This window comes from Microtus oregoni, unplaced genomic scaffold (assembly GCF_018167655.1).
Source record: "Microtus oregoni isolate MIOR12 unplaced genomic scaffold, Mior012 000029F_ref0000214, whole genome shotgun sequence".
Taxonomy (NCBI): domain Eukaryota; kingdom Metazoa; phylum Chordata; class Mammalia; order Rodentia; family Cricetidae; genus Microtus; species Microtus oregoni.
In genome coordinates, this window is record NW_024543088.1 from 23,123,833 (window position 1) to 23,148,711 (window position 24,879).

Sequence of the window (24,879 nt, forward strand, 5' to 3'; positions counted from 1 at the left end):
CAAGACGCATAAGGCCCGCGACGGCTCCTTCTCGAAGGCAGTCGGTAGTTGTAGTTTTGCTAAACCTAGGGCGCTCTGATTTAGCTGCTTGAAAGCTGCGGGGGCTGATGGGACTTGTAGTCGCCCTGGAGGCAAGCGCGCAGGCGCAGCTGAGATCGGGGCGGGGCGGGAGCACTGCAGTGAAAGCCGAGGCAGCGGACAGGCGAGCTGGGGGCGGGCGGACATCTTGGGATCCGAGAGTGGCCAGGCCGGCCTTGTGGGGGCTGCTGACTCCAGGTGAGCTGGGAAGCTGGACTTATGGGTCCTTAGCGGGCCGGTGAGGGCACCGTGGCCGCCCGCCGTGCCCTGCACCGCGCTGGGTGGAAAACTGCCCGCACCCGGGAGTGGCCTCAGCCTTCAGACCCGGGAGGGAGCGGACGCCCGGGCGGGGGTGCCTCGGGCGCGATTTGCAGCAAGGGCGGGGAGCGACGCCCTCCGGTGACCCGCCCGGCGTCTCTGAGGAGAGACAGGGGCCCGAATCCTAGAGCCGGGACGCCGCGCGGCGCCCCCATCCCTAGAATCCTGACAACCGCTCAACCCGGAGGCTTCCCATCTCTCCCCCCTCCCCCCCAGGATAGTGACATCTCCTTGTGCCACTCCCTTGGACTGTGACAGGTCTCGAACCTTGCGATAGTCCTTCCTCCTATTTATCCCCATGGCTCCTTCCCCTCAGACTTGTGACAGCCCCCGCATGCCGGCGTGCTGTCTTCCCGGCCTGGATATCTCCTCCCTAGGCTAAGAAAACCCCACCACCTTCTCATGCCTCACGAGCCGCAGAGTAGGCCCTGTCTCTCGGCTTTCCTTTTTTCTACTGTCATTCTTTCTCCGCCGATTTTTGCTCCTCAAAAGCTCCTGTGACCTTTGCCATAGAAGAACTTCTCCAGGCACCCCCCACAGCCGTATTTGCTGCTGTGGGGTCACCCTAGTATATTGCTAGCAACTACAGCTAACTGTTCCCTTAACTAAATATTCCATTTCTGTCCAGGACACACACACACCAACCCCCACCCGCACCCGCGGGTTCAAGTGCCCTGAACTACCTACTGCTTGATACCTGTGGACTTGGTCCTTTGCTCAGGCTCCATTTTGCATTTTTTTTTCCTCTCAGCTTCTCTGGAACTGTGAGATGCCAATGAGTCCACTGCCTTAAGAGACTTGTCATTGGTCTTGGGCTTATTTTCTAGTTTCAGGAAGTCTGTTAAACTAACCCCTGTGAAATTAATACCTGGGCTAATCCAGAAAATCTAGAACCAGATTAACCCCTTTTCTCAAACAGTCTAAACTAGTTTTGACCCAAATAATTTAAACAATTGAGGCATTCTATTATCCCTGCCCATTGCTTATACACATCAGGCTTGAAGTGAGGTACCGGCAGATCCAGAGTCACAATGTAGATGGCAAAATTAATGCTACACACGGACCTCATTTTTATTGCACTTTGAAATTTTGAAAGAAGGTGACCAGAAATAAGTGTCACAGGGGCTCAGCATTTAAGAATACTTACTGCTCTTCCAGAAGACCTGATTCAGATCCAAGCACCCAGGTGAGGTGGCTCACCACTGCTTCCGCACACACAGCATCCACACTGGCATATACACACATGAAAGTAAAAATTAAGTCTTTTTTAAAAGGACTGTAATCAACTTGGATCATTGAGTGTGGTTTGCCGGCACTGGGACCTCTGCCCCCTTGCCTGCTTATCTCACTGCCTGGGAAAGAGGAGCCTTGCTTCAGCCACATTCCTGTGTCAGTGTTAGAGCCCGTGGGCCTGCTTTCTCTCCCCCTCCTATCCTCATCCTGCACACCCTTTCCTGGAATGTGTAGGCTTCTAGAGGTTCATGCTCTGCTGCCTTCTTGGAAGGGGTAGTGCTTGCTCTAAAGGTTGTGCCTGGTGGCGGTCCCAGGCCCAAGCCAACTAGAGTAATTCCTACCGCCATTCCTGCATCAGCAGGCAGGCCAGTGACTCACTGGCAGGAGCCTGAATGAGAGTCTGCACAGTGGGAGGTTGAGAAGAAACCTCACTGAGCTCAGCACTGGAGAAGGAGTGGGGGTTATTCTCTGGCTCGGCCTCTCAGAAGAGGCTGGGTGAAAATGGCCTCAATCCTGGGCCCCACACTCTGAAATTTCTTTCTCCTATCCAGTGTGGAATAAACAGGAACTGGAGCGTAGCTGAGGGGGAGGGGCTTCCCTGGGAGAGCTGCAGAGTCACTTGCTGGAGGGCTGAGTCAGGAAAAGAGCCATGCTGCACAGTCCCACTGGGTACTTGGGCAAGGGTTCTGAAGATTTCCTTTATCCTAATCCCACTGTTCCTTCCTAGGTCTGTTCTCAGAGCAATGGGTCCCAGAGACTGAGCTGCCACCATGATTGGAGGGTTATTCATCTATAATCACAAGGGGGAGGTGCTCATCTCCCGGGTCTACAGAGATGACATCGGGTAAGTTCTTGGCTGAGCATGCTGTGCCCGCACCTCCCTGTGGCCTTAGCCTGAGCATGCAATATAGCCTGGTTCCCATTAGGCACTGGCCTAGCAGCTAGGCTCAGGCCCTTGGAATGACACCCCCAGCTCCCAGGCTTAGGAATTCCTGCCCTTCTTTTTCCTGTATCTCTGAGGTCTGGTTGCTAAAGATGAGTGCTTTTTCCCAGTCAGGTTGTCTTCCTTTCAGGAGGGAGTGCTATCTCCAGTGGGTGTAGTTAGCAGCAGGGTGGGTACTAATCCATCTAACACTTGCTTTCAAAATGCTCCTCATATTGAGAGCCTTCGTTAGACCCCCGTAAAATCTGGTCTGTTGACTCAGCTGTTTTTTTTCTTCTGGGCCCTTCCTGGATGTGAACAGGCTTGAAGCGCTCTAGGGGTCATGCTGCCTTTGTAGTTCGCCTGGGTGGACCTGAATGGCTCCACGTCCTAAGTCCCGCAGACCTTACAAAGAGCTCATTATAGCCTTGCTTCTCGCTCTATCTCACGCTATGGCTCTTTGCTGACTAAAAGATCCTCCACTGCTCTAACCTGAACCTAGGCTCCTCTGCTACTTCCTACCTTGATTTTCTTTCCCAGACAGCTTGAGCTAAATAGTCACGGAATAGATCTGTCGTAGTTCTCCTATCTTCCTGTCTCCCTGGCTGATGGGCTAGCTTGGTGTGGCCTCTGTGGCTGTATCCATTGTTTGGTGGTGAAGCTGAGCTAGACTTTGTGGCAATGCCTAGCCTGAGTGAGCCTGCCTGGTCCACCCCTTCTTGTTCCTCCCACCTCTGATGGTCCTGGTTGATGCTACAGCTAGGCCACATGACTTCCCTGCATGCCTTGGTGTGCTCTCTACCTGTTGGCTGTTTGTCTGCTTCTCCCTCTTGGTATGTGCGCCCCCCTCCTCGCGCTCTTGGTGTGTTGTGTGTCGTCTAACCCTCTCTCTCCTTGCTGTCACTCTCCTCCTCTTGCTGGCGTCATTTCTCTCATCCCATCTCATTGGCTGATGTAGCAATAGGTAAGCAGCCAGTCATGCTGCCACTCAGGTACAGGCGGGTAGGGGGTCTTGCTCCACATGATTGTTTTCCTTCATCTTTTTTTCATTCCTTTAACTTCTGGAGTCAGATCTTAGTCCTCCCTGAGGTCATACTAACTTTCTCCAACTTCCAGAGGAGTTGGTCTTCCCCACTGGTGGGCCCCATAGAGATTTCTTTATCTTCAGGACCTGGAACTTCCTGGAAAGCTAGAGAGGTGGCAGCTGAGGTATATCCGGGAAGTCAAAGTCAGGCCTGGGAGTCACTTTATTAAAGCTCCACCTACCCTGCCGTTATTATCATTTGACTTCCCTGCTTCTCATAGCCTTCTTTCCATGAGCCTATAAGAAGGGAAGCCCTAGTAATTTAAGCCTTGACTTGGGGATCTATGTCATTTCAGTGGTATGGAGGGTGGAGCTGCAGCGTCTGTAGGTGACTCTCATGAGGTCTGCCTAGATGCTGAGCAGACTCTTTGCTTCCTTTCCCCTCAGGAGGAATGCAGTGGATGCCTTTCGGGTCAACGTGATCCATGCACGGCAGCAGGTGCGCAGCCCTGTCACAAACATCGCTCGCACCAGCTTCTTCCATGTTAAGCGGTCCAACATCTGGCTGGCAGCCGTCACCAAGCAGAATGTCAATGCTGCCATGGTCTTCGAATTCCTCTATAAGATGTGTGATGTAATGGCTGCTTACTTTGGCAAGATCAGTGAGGAAAACATCAAGAACAATTTTGTGCTCATATACGAGCTGCTGGATGGTGAGGCATCTGGGGACTGATGGCCTTGGTGGGGATTAACCTAACTGGGGAGGGATCTGGAGACTCCTGCATGCTCTGAACTTTGTTTCTGAGTCTCTGGTTTCTTAGATGATGAGCTCTGGCTTTGGCACAGCTAATCCACATCCAGGCCTGAAGGCTGCTTTGAAGTAGAATACAAAAATAGGCCAGCAGGTGTGCTGTGGAAGTTTTGGTCTTCGTTGGGGCTGGGAGCATGATGAGTTCTGCGGCTGAGCCTGTATTAGGCCTCTCCTTTGCAATTTGAGCCTAGTTCACAGCCCATCTTCCCAGCTCTCATCTCACACTGCTGCAGAGCCTGGAGAAGAGGAAGTCCTAGAGGTCCCTTTGGCTGTCGGCTTTCTTCTCTTAGCGTGTCTCACTGCTTCCCCTTTCACAACGTCTGTTTTCTGGAGAAAATGAGGACTCATGATTTTTTTAGCCTCTTACCCACTGACCATGTGACTCTTCTGTGGTTTTTTTTTTACATTAAAAAAAAAGTTTTATTATGAACAGCAAATCATAAGCTGAGTGCTCTAAGCCGAAAGACCTTACTGCAGATTGTTACACAGAGGCATCAAGACCTGGGCTAGCCAGGTCTACCTAGGCCAGAGGAAGGACTGGAATAAAGGAAGGAGCCTTTGTTTTTCTCTAGAGGCTAGTAATTCCTTTATAGTATATCCTTGTTTTTGTTTGTTTTGGGTTTTTTGTTTGTTTGGTTGTTTGGTTGGTTTTTCGAGACAGGCTGGCCTCGAACTCCCAGAGATCCGCCTGCCTCTCCCTCCCGAGTGCTGTTGTTTTTGTTTTTTCGAGATAGGGTTTTCTCTGTAGCTTTGGAGCCTGTCCTGCAACTAGCTCTTGTAGCCCAGACTGGCCTCGAATTCACAGAGATCAGTCTACCTCTGCTTCCCAAGTGCTAGGATTAAAGACGTGCAGCACCACCTCCCTGCCTTGTTTTGTTTTTTGTTTTGTTTTCTTTGTTTAGTCCTGGCTGTCCTGAAACTGGTTCTGTAGACCAGGCTAGCTTGAACTCTGAGATCCACCTGTCTGTGCTTCCAGAGTGTACCACCACTGCCCAGCTACAATTTCCTTCTTTTTGCAGAGATTCTGGACTTTGGCTACCCACAGAACTCAGAGACAGGTGCACTGAAAACCTTCATCACTCAGCAGGGCATCAAGAGTCAGGTACTTGAATTGTACAAAACACAGGGAGGGTGCACCCCAAACTCCATTCCTTCCCACTGGTCCCCAGCTTTATCCTAGCTGACTCATGAGCCTGTCCTAGACAGGAAGTGCTGGCCTCAGCCTCCTGCAGGCCTGCTTTGTCCTGGGTAGCTCTCTCATTCCAGAAACTGCCAACTCAGCCTCTCCATTACCAGTAATACAGCTCAGTTGGTTTCTTCTACACCAAGGACAAGGGCTGTGGCCTCGTGGAGGCCTTGTGTTCCTCAGAAGAGCACGGGGCTCTCCTCCAGGACTCAAGCCTCATAACTTTCTCCTTTTTTTTTTTTTTTTTTTTTTTTTTGCTTCCTGTGCTGCTCCCTGTTGTGACTTTGCTGGACCTGCGGCCTCTAGCATCAGGTAAGCTGTTCTTCATGTCTACCATCCTAACTTGGCTCTGTTCTCCAGCCCTGCCTTGTAAAGGTTGTGAGGGAGGTGGATTATAGAGTAGTGAACAGAAAGGAGAGTGGTGAGGTTGGAGTGGGGAGAGGAGTGAGGTCATCTGCCACCTTTCCATCATATAGACAAAAGAAGAGCAATCCCAGATCACCAGCCAGGTGACTGGGCAGATCGGCTGGCGGCGGGAAGGCATCAAGTATCGCCGAAATGAACTCTTCCTAGATGTTCTGGAGAGTGTAAACCTGCTTATGTCCCCACAAGGTAAGTGCCATCTCATGAAAAAAGCTAATGGGGGCAGGGCAGAGCCTGGCCTTGCTGTTTGGCTCAGCTGCTGCCCTTTCTCTCTGTCTGTCCTCAGGGCAGGTGCTAAGTGCCCATGTGTCAGGCCGGGTGGTGATGAAGAGTTATCTGAGTGGCATGCCTGAATGCAAGTTTGGAATGAATGACAAGATTGTCATTGAAAAGCAGGGCAAAGGCACAGCTGATGAAACAGGCAAGAGGTACCGGACTCTGGGGGCTCAAGGGAAACAAAGATGGTGGGCCTTTGAGAATTCAGTGAGGCCTAGTGACTCAGATTTCCTTTTAAACTGCATTTCTTCTGGAATTGCTAAATCTCTTTCCAAGAGCATTCAGTGATGGTACTGTCATTGTCCTCAAAGAGCCAGCTCCTTTATTTGGTCCCCAGCAGCAGGGTTCTCGGGTGATAAGGAACCTGAAGGCTCTCCCTCACTTCGAAATGCAGGGCCAGGATTCCCAAGTGAGAACGCTGATGATAGCGTCCCATAACCAGAGTGGCTAGCCTGCTGTGGTCTCTTAGTCTGGCACATACTGTACCTGTGAGAGTTCCGCTTCTGTTTGCAGTGGTAAACAATCAATTGCCATTGATGACTGCACCTTCCACCAGTGTGTGCGACTCAGCAAGTTTGACTCTGAACGAAGCATCAGCTTCATCCCGCCTGATGGAGAGTTTGAACTCATGAGGTGCCACTGGGGAGTGAGGAGGCAGGGGTGCACCTGGGAGGGGTGGAAGGAAGAGAGTGGGACCAGCCCTGCGCTATCGAATCTCTTCTCCCCTCCAAAGATACCGTACTACCAAGGACATCATCCTTCCTTTCCGGGTGATCCCATTGGTGCGGGAAGTGGGACGCACCAAACTGGAGGTCAAGGTGGTCATCAAGTCCAACTTCAAGCCCTCACTTCTGGCCCAGAAGATTGAGGTGAGGGTGGGGGACTTGGAGAAGGAAAACGTGACTCGGGGAGTAGAGATAGATGATATTAGTCCTTCTTAGAGCTCACTGACAAGTGTGTCACTCCTAGGTGAGGATCCCAACCCCACTGAACACAAGCGGGGTGCAGGTGATCTGCATGAAGGGGAAGGCCAAGTATAAGGCCAGCGAGAACGCCATTGTATGGAAGTGAGTCTTAAGGAGGCCACAGCCAGGCCCAAGATGCCATAGTGTACTTTCTCGTTAAGTCTAACCTTCTGTCTTCCTGTGTGGGTTATGGGGTGAGAGAAGTGTGCCTGCTTCCTGGGAACCCGTGCTTATATTGTTAGCTGAGAGAGAAAGTGTGTGTGCGTGCCTGCTCTTGAGCTTGTATATATGTCTCTTTGAAAAGTATTTCCCACTGGCCCTTGTCTTGTGTCTGAAGCATACAGTCTGGGTAAGGGAGAGTTTACCCATCCATCTAAGAAGAAATTAAAGCCCCAAGTGCTTAAGATGTAACAGTTCTCAGGGTCCCGATCTCTCATCCTTGTCCTGGAACCTCCCATAAGTTCGTGTGCCCTTATTCCCTCTCCCTCGCCATGCTTAAAACAAGCAATCCCTGCTTTGAAACGTCTCCAAATTACCACAGGCTCCTCCTGCCCATTATCCCTGTGTTCCTAGGATCAAGCGCATGGCAGGCATGAAGGAATCACAGATCAGCGCGGAGATTGAGCTTCTGCCCACCAATGATAAGAAGAAATGGGCTCGACCCCCCATCTCCATGAACTTTGAGGTATAGCAGAGGGGAGGCCTAGTGCCATGGCTGTGTGTGCTGGGAAAATCAGCAATGGTTGAGATCAGTCTCTGCTCCTTAGGGTTGAGGGAACTGGGTCTCGGCTGGGAATTGCCTTGAGTTGATATACCCATTCTCTTTAAGCCTCTTAGTAGAAGTTGTAATTTAATCTGACTTCTCTTGACTTGTCTCAAAACAATTGTTGAGAAACAGACTATTTGAAAGACAGTTAAGACAACAAGCTGACTTTGTGTGAATCAGACATAGCATTTTCTCCACTTAATTTATGCAGTCCATAGTGTTGACAAGAATAAGTGTGTTCAGCCGGGCAGTGGTGGTGCACGCCTTTAATCCCAGCACTCGGGAGGCAGAGGCAGGCGGATCTCTGTGAGTTCGAGACCAGCCTGGCAGCCTGGTCTACAAGAGCTAGTTCCAGGACAGGCTCCAGAACCACAGAGAAACCCTGTCTGGAAAAACCAAAAAAAAAAAAGAATAAGTATGTTCAAAGGTAGTTCTCTGGTTACCTCCTGACATTTAAAGGAATGGTTATCATCACAGCTGGGCCTTCTTCAGACATGAGATGATCCCTAGTAACTCTACTTGGTAACCTCCAGTGGGCTCCCCACCCCAACATTCTTCTGTTACTTCTGGACCCCAGCCATTCACAAAACCCTGTGGTAGATGAGGGGGGTGAACCATGGAACTTGCCAGAGTAGAGCCGATGTGATAGGAAGGCCATGTTCCTAACTGGAGCTGTCCTCTGCCTAGGTGCCATTCGCGCCTTCTGGCCTCAAGGTGCGCTACCTGAAGGTATTCGAACCGAAGCTGAACTACAGTGACCATGATGTCATCAAATGGGTGCGATACATTGGCCGAAGTGGCATTTATGAAACCCGCTGCTAACTGCCTAGTGGCAGGTGGCCCACCTCCCCACCCACCCTTTCCACAGGTCCAAGTCTCCCCAGTGACCACTCGTCAGTGTCCTTCCTCCCTCTTGCTTTGCTGCCTTTCCTTTACAGCAGCCCCTGAGTATAGGTCTGAACCCGCCACAGTGGGACTGCCGACAGTCCCTGGCTTCCTGGGCAGGGTGGTTTCTGAGGCTTCTCTTCCATCTGTCTGTCCTGGCTTAGTGCCAGGCCCTGAGTTTTGTGACCAAAGCCAAGTGGCTCCCTCTCCTTTCTACCCTGTGGCCACACCTCTGCAGTGGGAAGGTTGACTCCCCCTCCCCTCAGAACTCCCCCAAAGGCCAGTAACAGATCCCCAGCCCTTAATCCCTACTCTGCTTTGGGATAGTATGCTTTGTTTTGTATACATGTGACTTGGTCCAGTTCTAAACCCAATAAACTGTAGAGTGGAGTTGTTGGCTAAGTGTCAATGGGGCTGTTGGGGTGGGACTGTAACTCTATGAAGCCCTGGCTGTCCTAGAAATCTTGTGTGTAGACCAGGCTGACCTCAAACTCAGAGATCTCCCTGCCTCTGCCTCCTGAGTGCTGGGATTAAAGTGTGTACTGCCATGTCAGGCTTTGTTTGGGTCTTGCCACGTATAGCCCTGGCTGACCTAGAATTTACTATATAGACCAGACTGGCCTTGGATTTTTGTTGAGCCCTTGCCTCTGCCTCCCAAGTGCCAGTATTACAGACACGTGCCTCCACTCCAGGCTTTGCTTTGAGGTGGATTTCATTGTGCAAGCCCAGCTGACTAAATTCAGAGCCTCTGCCTCCACCTCCCAAGTGCAGTGCTGTAGATGTGCAGTTTTTTCTAATTAGCACATATCAAGGAAGATTTGTGTTTGTTCTTGCAACTATCCTGAGAAGCTAATGTCTGAACTTCATCCATTTCTCTTTTAAGCTAGGTTCCAGTCTTGCTGTATGAACCACCAGAGGAAAGATTTATTTTCCCTATGCATTTTGTCAAACTTCTCTGATGAAAATCTTCATCCTTCCAGAGTTCCCAACGGGACTGTCCTGTGTTAGGACCGAGAAAGTAGGTTTGCCAGATTTCAGCTTTTTTAAATGGGAGATAGATAGATGATAGATAGATAGATAGATAGATAGACAGACAGACAGACTAAATTTCAAGCATAAGCAGAAATTAATATAATAATAACAAACCACAACTTGTCACCCAGCTTCAACAGTAATCAACTCATGGCCAACTCTAGTGTGTAACTTAACAGAGGTATCCTATAAAATTTTCTACAATTGCATTGGGATCCAGTTCTGGTATCAGATCCCCTGCAGCTGGAGTTGTAGGCAGTTTATAAGTTTCTGGATGTGGAAGCTAAGAACTAAACTTAGGTCCTCTATAAGAGCAGTGTGTGCTCTTAACTCCTGAGCCATTTCTCTAGCCCCTAATTGTGTTTGGTTATTCATGTTAATGAGTATTTTGCCTGCACCACATGCATGCAGTACTCTCCAATACCAGAAGAGGGCATTGGATCCTCTGAGATTGGTTACAGAGAGTTGTGAGCAGTTGTGTGGGTTCTAGGAAACAAACCCCAATCCTTTGAAAGAGCAAGTGCTCTTCACTTCTGAGCCATCTCTCCCAGCCTCTGGGTTTTAGTGTGGTGTCTGTGTGTGTGCACACATGTGGAGGCCAGAGGTCAGGGTTGAGCGTGCTCAATTGCCTTCCACCTTAATTGTCAGAATATCTCACCAACCCTGGAACTCTGATTTGGCTCAGCTGATTAGCTAGTAAGCTCCAGCAATGGTCTTTCTTGTCTTTGCCTGCCCAGGGTGATTACTTTGTGTGAAAAACAGTGGCCCTCACTTCATAATAAGGGTACTAGAGACTTAAAGCAAAGCACTTTATTTTTTGACCTTGCAGAATCTGTCATCAGCCTAGAGAAGAGGCAAACATGGCTGGCTGACCCTCTGATTTGGCATCGAACAAAAATCCTGCCCTCTTTTTTTTCCTCTCATAGGCTGATATTCCAGAGAGTTACAGTCCTTTCCATTATCTTTCTAGCATTGTCCCCACCCAACTTGTGCTGAAGATCCCTCCCCACTTCCCTGATACATGGGCTCAGTTATGTAGCTCACCAACTTCTCAGTCCTAAGGTAAACCTGCCAGGTAGCAGGTAATAGCCTCTAGGGAAAGCAGGGACATCGTACCTCGTGCTTACATGTGACTCATTGATGAGCACTAAGTATACCTTATACTGGAAATAGACCATAATCATTTATTCCTTACAGATGACTTTTTACTTAGATCAAATTCAGGTCCTTAATGCTTGCATAGATAGCACTTTATTGAATCATTTCTCCAACCCCTAATCTGTATTTACAGTAAAATGGTTATTAGATTAGATTTAGAGGCTCAATGCTGGTTTTGTGGTTGTGGGTGACCTTTTTTCTTTCTTTTCCTTCTGTGACAATGTTTCTCTGTGTAGTTAGTCCTGGCTGTGTTGGAACTCCCTCTGTAGATTAGGCTGGTCTTGAACTCAGAGAGATCTGAGTTGCTGCCTCCTAAATACGGGGATTAAAGGTGTGCACCACCACTACCCAGCAACCTTGAATTCTTGATACCGTCACTGCCTCCTGAATGTTAAGGTTACAAACATAGGCCGCTGCGTCCAGTTTTATGAGGTACTGGGACCAAACACAGAGCTTCAGGCATGCTAAACAAGCACTCTACCAACTAAGCTATATCCTCAGGCATGCTGCTATAGGCTTTTTAAACTTTAAACACCAAGACTGGCTCCCCATTGCAGTAATGTTTAAGATGGATGAGTGGGCAGTCCAGTGTGGTGGCATATGCTTTTAATTCCAGTACTTGAGTGACAGACAAGGTTAGCTTGGATTATCTGGAAAGACTGTCTCAGAAAAAGAATACGGGTGTAATTTGAGCGTATTAGGAAGAATTTTCATAGTGTTATCTAGAAACAAAATCTACCTGAGCAAATCGATGGGTGGTACTTTTACACATCCCCAGATTCAGGATGTAAGAAAATCTGCTTTGTCTGTAGATCCAGAATAAACAATGTATAAAGCGCTTCTTGTTGATCGGGTTTTCTGGCGGTGGGTGGTGGTGCCTTGGAGTGGTGGAAGAACAGAATAGCCTAATTCTCAATGACCTGGTTGAACACCTATGGAGTGTGAAGGAACTGAGCACAGAGCAGGCAGGGGAGGGTGGAAGGCTGGGTGGGCATCACCAAGCTGGCCAACTAACTGGACGAAACGAAACCGATAGACTGCACTGAGCTGCCGTGAGTCAGCAGATCGCCGAGGCCTAAAGGCCTGGGTGGGCGTGCAGCGGCACGCGCCTGCAGGGAAGGCTCCAAGCTAGCAAAGCAGTTCACTTCTACGGCCGTCTGTCTCTAGGCGAGGCGCCCCTCCCAGCACCCACTGTGCTCGCGCTGATAAACGTCAGGCGACTCCGCCACACCCCTCAACTCCATCTCTGCTTTCCAGAAGGCAGCAAAAACCGCACAGGTGACGAATATATTCGTGAAGCAGGAATTGCGCAGGCGCAGAGGTCCCTGTGCCTGGGGACATCTCGGCGCTTGCGTGCAGTCCCGCTAGCCACGCCCCCTGGGCTCACGCAGGCTTCTGCTTTCTTACGTCATTATTGCGCTTGCGCCTTGGAAGGAAGGGGGGGTGAGATTTCGGGGAGGGGGAAGGGCAAGGAGGCGGTCCTAGGTCTCATCACGACTGCGCAGACGAGATCCCGAATGAATATGGCGACTTGTGCCGACATCCTGCGGAGCGAGTTCCCAGAAATTGACGGGCAGGTCTTCGACTACGTGACCGGTGAGCGAAACGGAATTAACTGCCGGGGGAGGCTGAAGTGGAGGTCGTGAGGGAAGACTGAGGGTGGACAGTGCAGCAGACTGCTGTCTAGTCTCTCCTCTGTGTGACCTCTTATCTTGAGGGCCGGTGGGGTCTGGAGCCCGGAGTTGGCTGATCAAACACTGAGACTGCTCGCATATAAAGACACCCGATGTCTTTCTTGTTGTGCGGTACCCGGCCCAGGCGTTTTGCACAGCGGCAGCGCGGACTTCGAGTCTGTGGACGACCTGGTGGAAGCTGTCGGCGAACTATTGCAAGAAGTGTCCGGGGACAGCAAGGATGACGCGGGCATCAGGGCTGTCTGTCAGCGCATGTACAACACTCTACGCCTGTAGGTGCCAAGGGAAAGGAGTTGATGGGCAGGGGGAGGCGAATGGAGTACAAACGTGGGGGAAGGTCTGAAGGCTGTAAATCTTTTCTCCGAACTGACTGCTTTTTATCCCTACCCACGCAGGGCTGAGCCACAGAACCAGGGAAACAGCCAGGTGCTACTGGACGCCCCCATCCAGTTGTCAAAGATAATGGAAAACTACGGTGAGATGGAGGGGAGATTGAACTAGCTGCCTTATGCCTCCACCCCTATCCACCTGCTCCTTGCATCTCGGGACTCCGTCCATCTCTTCTACTACACGGCTTGAAGGAGCTTGTGGTATTTTGTGAACCTAAGAGCATGTGATGACCTGGGCAGTGGTGCTCCGAGCATTACAGAGGCAGAGGCAGGCATGAGTTCGAGACCAATCTGGTCCACAGAGCAAGTTCCTAGACAGCCAGGGCAACACAGAAACCCTGCCTCGAAAAATAAAAACAAACATACAAGAAAAAAAAAAGAAACTGTGATGAAGGGTTGGAAGGTTCTCCAAGCTATTGCCTATAGTAGGAGGCATAGAGCCTTGAACTAAACATACTTTGTTTTGCCAATTTTGTACTTTAACCAACAGCATGGTCTTGTAAGAGTACATCAGCCTCTGTCTTTAAATATGAGATCTTTTTCTTCTTTATTTCAAGGCGAATAATCATCTATTCCAGTGTCATAATACTGACTTGTTTGTTTTGTTGTTGTTTTTGGTTTTTGGTTTTGATTACAGGGTTTCTCTGTAGCTTTGGAGCCTGTCCTGGAACTAGCTCTTGTAGACCAGGCTGGCCTTGAATTTACAGAGATCTGCCTCTGTCTCCCCAGTGCTGGGATTAAAGGCATGCACTACCATTGCCCAACTAGAAACAGGAAAGGGCAGCTTTGTTTTTGTTTTTGTTTTTTTGAGACAAGATTTCACTGTAACTTTGGAGCCTGTCCTGGTACTCACTTTGTAGACCAGGCTGGTCTCAAACTCATAGAGATCTGTCTGTCGGCCACCCGGGTGCTGGATTAAAGATGTGTGCCACTACTGTCTGGCATAATCTTTCTTAAAAACTGTTCTTGGTTCTTGTTACTCAAAGTCTTCATTTCCCTTCCCTGAAGAAGGTGACTGCCTTTCTTATCACTTACAGACTGTGACACCAAACTTCCAGGACTGCTAAAGAGGGAACAGTCCTCGGTGAGGAGCAGAAAGGGGAAGGGGCTGTGTCTATGGTGGGCGTGACTGTCTAAATAGTGGATTTATTGGGGGGGGGAGGGGGTTCTGATGTGTCTTCCTGCGAGTCTTTGGTTCTATATCATCATGGGTAAGCTGTAAGGGTTTGTTTGAAGTGGTCCCTGGAGTTCCCTTTCAAACCTGTACCCTAGTATGAGCTGGCTGTGTTTGGAATTCACTCAGACAGTGAATGCGAAGAAACTGGAGAAGGCTGAAGCTCGACTGAAGGCAAAGCAGGAAAAGCGTTCAGAGAAGGAAATTCTGAAGACCAGCAGCCCTCTGTGAGTTTAGGAAGAAGTACTCAGAAGGGAGCAGGACGGGTTCTGGTATTCAAGGACTGTCAGGAGCCCTTAAACCTGTCCATTTCTCCTTTTGTAAGTGTCTTGGAGGAGGCATCCGCTAGCCAGGCAGGCAGCAGAAAAGAGAGTCGGATGGAATCATCTGGCAAGAACAAGTCCTATGATGTGCGAATTGAGAACTTCGATGTGTCCTTTGGGGATAGGTGAGGGAATGACCAGGGGCATGATCTTTATCATTAGAGAAGTATTTGGAACTATGGAGTGTTAACTTTTCTTTGCACCTGCTCCTGAATCACTCTTCACCTCTTTTCTGCCACCCCTCCAGGGTACTGCTGACTGGAGCAGATGTGAACTTGGCATGGGGCCGACGCTATGGGCTGGTAGGACGCAATGGTCTGGGGAAGACGACATTGCTGAAGATGCTGGCCACTCGGAGCCTGAGGGTTCCAGCCCATATTTCCCTGCTGCATGTGGAACAGGAAGTTGCTGGAGATGACACCCCTGCCCTGCAGAGTGTTCTGGAAAGTGACACCGTACGGGAAGACCTGCTACGGCAGGAACGGGAGCTCAGTGTCAAGATTGCTGCTGGCAGGTGAAAGCTTCAGGCTAGAGGGTACAAGCAATAGCTGTCTGTCCTGGTTGATTGGTGTTAACTTGACCCAAGCTAGAGTTACTAGGGAAGAGGCACTTCCAATGGAAAAGGCCCTCATCAGATTGGCCTGTGGTGAAGCCTGTGGTGCATTTTCTTAACTAATGATTGTGGGAGGACCCAGCTCAGTTGTGGGTGGTGCCACCCCTGGGCTGGTGGTCCTGGGTTGAATAAGAAAGCAGACTGAGCAAGCCAGGAGAAACAGGCCCGTAAAGCTGTGTTCCACCATGGATGGCTCTGCTTCACCTTCTACCTTGAGTTCCTTCCCTGACTTTCCCTGAGATAAGATAAAATTGCCCCTCCAAGTTGCTTTTACCACAGCAATAGAAACCTGGATGCTAAGACACTATCTTTTACAGAATGTCTCCATAATTCATGGGGCCTCCCAAGTGAGCAGCGGAGCTTGGAGTTTGGCTTATGGAACTGTAAAGCCCTCTCTCCTGGTGGCCTGCCTTCCAACTTAGAGGGTGCACGATTACCTCTTAGGCGGTCTTTATACAAGCTGTTTGGGTCTTTTTCCTTCCCAGGGCAGAGGGCTCAGAAGCTGCACAGTTGGCAGAAGTCTATTCCAAACTGGAGGAGATTGAGGCCGATAAGGCACCTGCCAGGTATTTAAAATTCCCGCTTGCTTTCCTGTTTAGTTGCTCAAATGAGATTTGAGCTGTCTCAATTGGAGTCTTCTCATTTTCCTTCCCAGAGCATCGGTCATTCTCGCAGGACTTGGTTTCACCCCTAAAATGCAACAGCAGCCTACCAGGTGGGTAAATTTGGCCATTCTTGGCTTTGAATGCTGCTGGCTCTGGCCCTGCTTGTCCTGATGAACACCCACCCCTAATGTGAGTCTGTTGTCATTAGGGAGTTCTCAGGTGGCTGGAGGATGAGATTGGCCTTAGCCCGGGCTCTGTTTGCCAGGTGAGTCTCCTGAGCCTGAGAATGTGAGACTGAACACGACAAGCTGGTCAGTCTCCTGCCATAAAACCTCATGCCTTGTATTCTTTTTCCTAGGCCAGATCTCCTGCTGTTAGACGGTGAGTCTGAATGAGTTGCTCTGACTTTGGAACTAGACAAGGATGATAACGTTCTTTTTTCTAGTTCTCCAGCCCTTCATTCCCAAGTATGTGTTTCTTATTTCCTCTCCAGAACCCACAAACATGCTGGATGTAAGGGCCATCCTGTGGTTGGAGAATTACCTGCAGGTGAGTCTAACTACGGCTTTACAGTAGGTTTGGATAAAGTTTGCCTCCAAGACACTTGGGGCCGGCTACCCTTCCAAACAGCTTCCCGTCCTGTTGTTCCTCAGACGTGGCCCTCCACAATCCTAGTTGTCTCTCATGACCGCAACTTCCTGAACGCCATTGCCACGGACATCATCCACCTGCACAGCCAACGACTGGACGGCTACCGGGGGGACTTTGAAACCTTTATCAAGAGCAAGCAGGAGCGGCTCCTCAATCAGCAGCGCGAGTATGAGGCCCAGCAGCAGTACCGCCAGCACATCCAGGTGTGCAGAGGCGGGGGAGGCAGGACTGAGTCCCATCCCATGGCATCAGTCGGTGGCAGTGAGGGAGCCTGATGAGTGCCCATTTCTTGTAGGTCTTCATAGACCGTTTTCGGTACAATGCCAACAGAGCATCTCAAGTGCAGAGTAAACTCAAGATGCTGGAGAAGCTGTGAGTACAGAGTCCTCTTCCAGACACCAACTCCTTCATTTCCTCCCCTCAGTTTGTGAGCTGACCTTGCCTTTCCATTCCAGGCCTCCCCCAGCCAGCAGCCAGCCTCTACTCCAACCACTAATCTCAGACGTATTGTCTGCCTCTGCCTATCTGCTTTGTCTAGCCTTTCTTTCTCCCCGTACTGAAGTTTAAGACTAGTGCAGACTAAGCCTCACCTGTGTCTGATTTCCCTAAGAGCCATGTTTTCTAGGGTCATCCATGTCATAATGTTAACACTTCACCGCCTTTCGTGGTGGCATGATGCTCCATTTCATGACTCGAATACATTTCGTTTATTGCGTCAGGTGATGGACATTAGGTTATTCCCATTTTGTTTTTAGGAATAATGAATGCAACTGTAAACTTTCTAGGGGGTGTGGGAGTCTGTAAGACTGACTGCCAGTTTACAAAAGTTCTCCTGCCTCGGTCTTCTGGGTGCTAAGATTACAGATGCAAGCCACCACAGCTGGCCTGCTGTGCACATGATTATATTCGAGTTTTTTTATTTTTATTTTTTTTAAGATTTTTTATGTGTGTGAGTGTTTTGTCTACATGTATGTAAAGTCTGTGTGTGTGTGTACTCTTGGTCAAGCGCCAGAAGTTGGAGGCGAGTCTCCTGGAGTTGGAATTAACAGATGACTTTAAGCAACTATGTGGGTGCTAGAAACCAAACCTGGGCCTTCTGCAAGAGCAGTAGGTGCCCTTAACCACTGAGCCATCCCTCCAACCCCCTATGTTCAAGTTGCTAAGCAAACATTTGTTTTTGCTTAGGTACATGTCTAAGAATAGATTAGCTGTTTTACATGGTAATTTAACTTTTGAGGGGGTCTTGTTGCTGCTGCTGTTGTTAAAATGGTTTCACTGTATAGCTGGCCTAGAACCTGCTTTGTAGACCAAGTTGGCCTCAAATTCACAGGGATCCCTTCTGTCTTTACCTCCCAGGTGCTAGAACTAAAGCATTTGCCACGAGATTTTACCTCTACTGCTTAACTTTTAAAGGATCTGCCAGACTGGGTTTGTTTATTTGTTTTGAGACAGTTTTGTAGCTCAGACTGGTCTTAAACTCTTACTTGTTTGTTTTTGAGGCAGGGTTTCTCTGTAGCTCTGACTGTCCTGGAACTCACAGAGGTCTGCCTGCCAAGTGGCCTTAAAGTCTTCTGTAGCCAGTGATGACCTTGAACTCCTCATCCTCCTACCTCCATCTCCCAAGTGCTGAGATTATGGACTTATGTCACCACACACAGTTTGTGCATGCTGGAAATTGGAACTAAGACCTGTGCACAGTAGGCAAGCATTTTAGCAACTGTTTTATATCCCTAGAGCCCTTCCAGATCAATTTTTTTAATTCAGTAACTGTATACATTTATTTTAAATGGGACACACTACAAGTCTCACTAAAAGACAACTACAAGTCATATCAGAATTCTTTTTTTTGCATGTTTTTAATGAATTTTTTTCTTTTGTGGAGATTATAATCAAATCATTTCTCCCTTTCCATTCCTCCCTCCAAACCCTCCCTTATATGCCTCCTTGCTCTTTTTCCAGTTCATAGCCTCTTTTTTTCATGAATTGCTGTTACATGTGCATATGTACATGAATATATTCCTAAGTATAACTTGTTCAATCTGTATAATGTTACTTGTGTTTTCAGGGCTGACCATTTGGTACTGGATACCAGTTGGTGTGCTCTTCCCTGAGGAAGATTGTTCCCCTACTGTCAGTGTTCCTTGGTTGCCTATAGTTCTTTGTGTAGGGTTTAGGCTTGTACCCCACACACACCCACACACACTTTGGCATGTCTGTTGACGTCATTCTCGTTCAACTCATGTTCGGGTAGTCATATTGTTGAGACTTTATGGGTGTGCTTCTGACATTGCTAGGAAACAGTCTCAGAGCAAACTCCCTGCTCCTCTGGCTCTTAGTCTTTCCCTTCTTCCAAAAGGTTCTTTTGCATGTTTTGTGGATGTATTGGGACTGGGTTCTACAACACTAGGTTTTGATTGGTTGTAGTTTTCTGTAATGGTCTCTCTCCGTTGCAAAGAGAAGTTTTCTTGGTGAGGAGGTGAGGCTAGACCGTGGAAAAGTACTTAGAAAGTCTGGTTGGGTAGAATAGTTGGATGCAATGCAGAAAGGATCTGTGGGTGGTTGCAGGTCCAGACCACTCTTTTTGTTTTTGGTTTGAGACAGTCTCTCACTTTGTAGCCCAGGCTAGCCTCAAACTTCAGGTACATCTGCTTCCCACAAGCTGGAATCACTTCCACTTTTGGCTCGTCAGATTATGTACTAAAACAGAGGTATTAGTTTATATACCTCCTCCAGTATAGGAGCTGTCATTGTCCTATATCTTTGCCAGCACTTGTTTTTAACTCTTGCTTTCTTGGCCGCCCCAATAGTTTGGAAGCAACATCTCACTGTGGTTTTGATAAGCAGTTCCATGACTAATAAAATTAGTCATTGAGAGTTTAATCTTGAAGGAGTCGTTCTAGAAATTCTGGGAGAATAAATTCATAAGGCTTACAACTCTGACATGGAAACATTTATTATATCTTAAGGGTAAAAGCTACCAAGACAGACTGGGGGCTGGAGGCATAGAGCTGTAATCTCAGAACTGGGGAAGGCCAAAGCCAAGGACTTCTAAATTCAAAGCCAGCTCAGGCAAGCTGGTGAGCCCTTTCCTCACATGTACAACATAAAGGAAGAACACAGATTTAAGTTTTTTAAAAGCTGTTGAAAGATGGGGTTTGGGGTGCGTTTTGTTGCTGTTGTTGTTTTTGTTTTTTTATTGGGGAACCATTCAGCCAGGAGAAGGTACCCGCGGCAAACATGATGGTTCGAGTTTTATCCCCAGGACTCATAGTAGAAGAGGGAATAGGCTCCAGACTTTTTCTGGGGTTTGTTTTTTGTTTTGAGGCAAGGTCTCACCATAGAGCCCTGGCTGGCCTCAAACTCACAGAGGTCCATCTGCTCTGCCTCCCAAGTGCTACAATTAAAAGTGTGTGTCACCGTGGGCAAATAAATGTCATTAATATTTTTTTAGAGCAGGAGAGATGTCTCAGCCGTAAAAGATATGCATGTTGCTCTTGCAGAGGACATGGGTTTGGTTCTCAGCACCCACATGATAGCTCACAACTGTGTGTAATTTCAGTTCCAAAAGAATTGACACCTTCTGACCTCATGGGCACTGCATACATTTGGCATACAAACTTACATGCATGTAAAATACCCATACATATAAGAAAATAAATATTTTCAAATTTTTATATGTATATATTTTTAATGTATATGTTTTTAATTTTTATTTTACTTTTTGTTTGAAGCTGCATACACCCTTTATGTAGTCTTAGCTAGCCTGGAACTTGCAATGTAGAACATGTGGGGCTTGAACTCAGAGAGGTCTTCCTGCTTCTGCCTTCCAAGTACTAAGATCAAAAGCACCTAGCTTATATATGTATTTTAATTTTTTTTAATGTGCCTGCATGTATTTTGCCTGCATGGATGTCTGTGTGAGGATGTCAGACCGCTGGAACTGGAGTTACAGACAGTTGTGAGCTAGGTCCTGGGAACTGAACCCAGGTCCTCTGAAAGAACAGCCAGTGCGCTTAGCCAGTGAGCCATCTCTCCAGCCCCAAGTTTGTTTATTTTTTAAGCTACAAAAAAAGATGATTCTCTTTATTAGAGATTGTGAGCTAGAAGAATACATTGTAGCATTAGCTAATTGAAGGACTGGCAAGTCTGTTTTCTCCAAGCATTTCCTTGTGTAAGAGGAACTGAGTTCTGTTTTTAAGTTTAGATAATTCTTGTCATTTAGTTGAGTCAGGTCTCTCTGCATGGCACAGAATGTTTATGTAAGTTGGCTCTAGGCCCCTAAATGGTACTATTGTGGGTGTGTTACCACATTCAACACCAAGCTGAATTTTACTGCTTTTATTAGAGTGTGTTAATGATAGAGAATGTTCCCTGGGCCCTTGAGAGAATGTTATATCCCATGGATGGCTCAGCACTCACCAGTTGCTTGTTCTTGGCACTTGACCAGATGGGAGTCTCTGCAGCTACAGACTGAAGCTGACTAACCTATGGGGATAGACATCGTTTAGAAAGCAATCTGATGGGCACGTCGTGATGTAACAAATAGCTGTAGCTGCCACACTAGTGCTTGTGACCTCCCTGGCCCCCAGTTTTGATCTGGTTTACAGCACAGATGTGAGGTGCTCGTATGAAGCAGGCCTCAATTCCTGTTGAGAAGCAGTTGGTTAGCCCATAGTAGTCTTGCCAGTGGGCACACCTTACTTGGCCAGTCAGTAGTGTAGCACATGGTTCCATGACTAAGGACTGTTGATAGCAGTCCTCCCTCAGCAGCCTACTTACCACCTCCCAGCGCCGAGGACCAGCCAGCAGGGCAGAAGCTTCGTCTCAGTTGTCTTGCTTTCTCTGTGCTGTAACCAGCCTAAGTCTTGTCGTGTTTCTGCATAGTGGAGTTCTTTACTCCTGAGTCATCATGACCTTTATACCAATGCCTGCAGTTAGGATAATTGCGTGTGAGTGTGTGTGCATGCGTGTATGTGTGTGTGTGTGTGTGTTAGGATGATTGCATGTTGCGTGAGTGTGTGTGTGTGCGCGTGTGTTAGGATGATTGCATGTTGCGTGAGTGTGTGTGTGTGTGTTAGGATGATTGCCCGTTGCGTGAGTGTGTGTGTGTGTGCGTGTGTTAGGATGATTGCATGTTGCGTGAGTGTGTGTGTGTGTGTGTGTGTGTTAGGATGATTGCATGTTGCGTGAGTGTGTGTGTGTGTGCGTGTGTTAGGATGATTGCATGTTGCGTGAGTGTGTGTGTGTGTGTGTGTTAGGATGATTGCACGTTGCGTGAGTGTGTGTGTGTGTGCGTGTGTTAGGATGATTGCATGTTGCGTGAGTGTGTGTGTGTGTGTGTGTCAGGTTTCCTTGTGGTTTTTCCATTAATCCCTCCCCCAGTCTTCTCTTTTCCACTTTCACATCTTGTTAAATAATCATTTTTCCATCTCTCCTCAGACCTGAGCTAAAGCCAGTGGACAAGGAGTCAGAGGTGGTGATGAAGTGAGTTCTAAGCCGGGGAGCTGATGGGGAGTCTCTCCTGGCTGTCTCCACACTTGACACTTGCACCTCCTGCAGGTTCCCTGATGGCTTCGAGAAGTTCTCACCACCGATTCTGCAGCTAGATGAGGTGGATTTCTACTATGACCCTAAACACGTCATCTTCAGCCGCCTGTCTGTCTCTGCTGACCTTGAGTCTCGCATCTGCGTGGTACGGTTGCTCCTCTGTTCTGTGTCCCGGGACTTGTTTGTCTTAGCAAGCGTGGGTTGGACAATCCTGAGACGTTAGAAGGAAGAGGACAGGGCCTGAAAATTATACTTAGACTGCTGCTGTCCTCTGTAGTCACACAGGCCACCTCAGAGATGGGAAGTCTGGCTCGCAGCATTCCATAAATTATAGAACAGTAGTTTACTGCTCTTGGTCTGGTTATGTCAGCCATGAGACATTAAAGCAAGACCGTAGGTCGTAAGTCAGGATTTAGAGTAGAGTATGCTGTTCTATAGCTTGGTTTAAGAAATCTTCTTTCCTCAGAAGGGAGAGAAAGGCTGGGGAAATAGCTCAGCAAGTAGAAAGTGCTTTCTGCCAAAAGTGAGGGCCAGGATTAAGTCCCCAGAATTCATGTTACAGTTGAGTGCTCATGACAGCGCTCAATCCCTGTGTGCAAGGGTCAGAGACTGGGAGTCACCAGAGCAGGGTGGCTAGCCAGCTAGTGCAACTGTGAGCTGCAGAAAAATTTGAGGAAGACATCCTGCGTTGCCTTGGGCCTCCACATGCACATATTTGTACCCAGATGTACCCATGCATGGGGACACGCCACTTCTGGTTACCGGAAGAAGTAACTCTTGCCCCTTGCAAGTACTCAAGTATCGGTTCCCTTTGCGGCTTTGCATGTGGTGGTAGTTCCTCGGAGGTTTTGGTTGCAAGGCTGGGACTACCCAGAGCCCCTCTTCCTTCCTTCCCCCACACATGTGCACTCATTAAACATGCTCATGCTTCTTTCAGGTTGGAGAGAACGGGGCTGGGAAGTCTACTATGCTGAAGCTGCTCATGGGGGACCTGACTCCTGTTCGAGGTATCAGGCATGCCCACAGGTAAGGACACCCCCCACACACACACATACTCCCCACCCTGCCCTGCTGTGAACTGTACACATTCTCTACACATTCAGCTACCTGTACTACTCCACAGCGGTGCCTTCTGTTTTCTTTTTGCCTCCAGGAATCTGAAGATAGGCTATTTCAGCCAGCACCACGTGGAACAGCTAGACCTGAACGTCAGCGCTGTGGAACTCCTAGCTCGAAAGTTCCCTGGTATGTTAGGGTAGGGTTTGCAGCAACAGCGTTTTAGCTGTCCTTGCACCTAGGCCCATCTTCGGTCAGCCTAAGCAGCTTGCCTAAGTCTGGGTATAAAAGCCTGGACAATTGAGAAGAACGTAGGGAGTAGCAAAAGCTTTGGGCCAAGAGCCCGTCTGATGTGGGGGCCTTTTCCAGGGCGACCTGAAGAGGAATATCGACACCAATTGGGCCGGTATGGCATCTCTGGGGAACTGGCCATGCGCCCTGTTGCAAGTTTATCTGGGGGCCAGAAGAGCCGGGTAGCCTTTGCTCAGATGACCATGCCTTGGTGAGATTTATTTTCTTGGGTTCTTGCTTCTTGCCCATTACAAAATGATTCTTTGATATTTGTGCCTTAGGAATTCATTGTCTCCCATCTTGTAACTTCTGTGTTCTCCCTTCCAGCCCCAACTTCTACATTCTGGATGAGCCCACAAACCACCTGGACATGGAGACAATTGAGGCTTTGGGCCATGCTCTCAACAACTTCAGGGTGAGCCTGCTCTAGCCTGACTGTTCTTCCCTAGGCCTCAGCACCACTTGATAGCCATTCCCCTGAGTCTCCTGTTCTGTCTTTCAGGGTGGCGTGATTCTGGTATCCCATGACGAGCGCTTCATCCGGCTGGTGTGCCAGGAGCTGTGGGTGTGTGAGAAAGGCAGTGTGACCCGGGTTGAGGGAGGATTTGACCAGTACCGTGCCCTCCTCCAAGAACAGTTCCGCCGGGAGGGCTTCCTCTAGAGCCGCCGACTGAGTAAGGACTGTGCCTAGGACATGGACTGGTCTTGCGAGACCCCTGAGCTACCGTATAGGCAACCAACTCCAGAGTTGGGACTTTCCCTATTTGGGGACAGCCTTATTTCCCAGATTTCTTTTCCTTTCAACTGGAGCATCCCCTGCACAATGTGGGGAGGCCTATCGAAGGGCTGGTGGAGACAGCTCTGACGGAAAAGGGTAGGGGTGCCATCTGGGGTTATAAGTACCCGAATGCCCAGCTTGACAGGGCCCCACGTGGCTGCTATGTAAATTAAATATCCTCTGTATCTCTCTTGCCTCATCTCTGCTCTTTCATGGGCAGGATTTGCCATGGTTTTCTGCTGTAGGTTCTGGGCTCTCTGATTGGTGTTTTCCTAGGATATAAATGTCATGCACACAGAACAACGGCAGTGCCAGCCTTCCTCTTGTTGGGAGATGGCATCTGTCTGGCCTTTGGGTGGGCTCGGGCTGGAGGAATGGAAAGCAGGGTTCTGGGGTTACTGGTACTTAAACCCTAGCCTAGATGTGGCCTCAGCTGAAAGCATCTTGGGCTCAGCTGTCTCAACCCCTGCTGCTTGGGATTTGAACTGATTCTGGAATCTGGCCTCATACATGGCTCACCAACTGCTCTCTCCAGGGACTCTGACCCAGCCTCCAGTTTCTCTAATCTGAACCTTCAGGCTCAAGAGAAACTATTGTTGTTCCCAGTTTGCATTAGCGATCTGACATTCTGGTTTTTTTCTCTAATCATGCAGAAGGAGCCTAGGAAGTAGGGAGTTGTCT

General features: G+C 48.7%; 2 protein-coding genes across 3 annotated transcripts; both read left to right on the plus strand.

Moving 5' to 3' along the window:
- Nucleotides 1–149: 149 nt before the first annotated feature.
- On the plus strand, nucleotides 150–9,277 carry Ap2m1 (adaptor related protein complex 2 subunit mu 1). Its single transcript, XM_041677896.1, has 12 exons — nucleotides 150–276; nucleotides 2,357–2,473; nucleotides 4,023–4,288; nucleotides 5,406–5,488; nucleotides 5,879–5,884; nucleotides 6,049–6,184; nucleotides 6,282–6,423; nucleotides 6,785–6,904; nucleotides 7,005–7,140; nucleotides 7,241–7,338; nucleotides 7,810–7,921; nucleotides 8,690–9,277. Exons 2-12 carry the CDS (start codon nucleotides 2,400–2,402, stop codon nucleotides 8,822–8,824), a joined length of 1,308 nt encoding a protein of 435 aa, XP_041533830.1. The 5' UTR covers nucleotides 150–276; nucleotides 2,357–2,399; the 3' UTR covers nucleotides 8,825–9,277.
- Nucleotides 9,278–12,519: 3,242 nt separating this feature from the next.
- On the plus strand, nucleotides 12,520–24,385 carry Abcf3 (ATP binding cassette subfamily F member 3). Of its 2 annotated transcripts, XM_041677894.1 has the most exons (21): nucleotides 12,520–12,673; nucleotides 12,896–13,043; nucleotides 13,167–13,246; nucleotides 14,198–14,244; nucleotides 14,464–14,561; nucleotides 14,660–14,782; nucleotides 14,905–15,171; nucleotides 15,756–15,836; nucleotides 15,926–15,985; nucleotides 16,084–16,140; nucleotides 16,234–16,256; nucleotides 16,369–16,424; nucleotides 16,529–16,729; nucleotides 16,822–16,898; nucleotides 21,966–22,010; nucleotides 22,086–22,218; nucleotides 23,011–23,099; nucleotides 23,227–23,318; nucleotides 23,499–23,631; nucleotides 23,748–23,835; nucleotides 23,923–24,385. In XM_041677894.1, the coding sequence occupies exons 1-21, from the start codon at nucleotides 12,595–12,597 to the stop codon at nucleotides 24,079–24,081; spliced, it is 2,136 nt and encodes a 711-aa protein (XP_041533828.1). In that variant the 5' UTR covers nucleotides 12,520–12,594; the 3' UTR covers nucleotides 24,082–24,385. The 2 variants fall into 2 exon arrangements, with proteins under 2 accessions (XP_041533828.1, XP_041533829.1); XM_041677895.1 differs by lacking the exons at nucleotides 12,520–12,673; nucleotides 12,896–13,043; nucleotides 13,167–13,246; ... (1 more) ...; nucleotides 14,464–14,561; nucleotides 14,660–14,782 and having other exon boundaries at nucleotides 15,072–15,171; nucleotides 15,731–15,836.
- The last annotated feature ends 494 nt before the right edge of the window (nucleotides 24,386–24,879 follow it).

What these genes read in the sequence shown, in the direction of transcription:
- Abcf3 (XM_041677894.1), top strand. Translation starts at nt 12,595, where the DNA reads ATGAATATGGCGACTTGTGCCGACATCCTGCGGAGCGAGTTCCCAGAA. An exon ending in GTCAAGATTGCTGCTGGCAG is followed by an intron (nt 15,172 to 15,755) that starts GTGAAAGCTTCA and finishes TTTCCTTCCCAG; the next exon opens with GGCAGAGGGCTCAGAAGCTG. An exon ending in GGTTGGAGAATTACCTGCAG is followed by an intron (nt 16,425 to 16,528) that starts GTGAGTCTAACT and finishes GTTGTTCCTCAG; the next exon opens with ACGTGGCCCTCCACAATCCT.
- Ap2m1 (XM_041677896.1), top strand. Translation starts at nt 2,400, where the DNA reads ATGATTGGAGGGTTATTCATCTATAATCACAAGGGGGAGGTGCTCATC. An exon ending in GCTGATGAAACAGGCAAGAG is followed by an intron (nt 6,424 to 6,784) that starts GTACCGGACTCT and finishes TTCTGTTTGCAG; the next exon opens with TGGTAAACAATCAATTGCCA. An exon ending in GGAGAGTTTGAACTCATGAG is followed by an intron (nt 6,905 to 7,004) that starts GTGCCACTGGGG and finishes TCCCCTCCAAAG; the next exon opens with ATACCGTACTACCAAGGACA.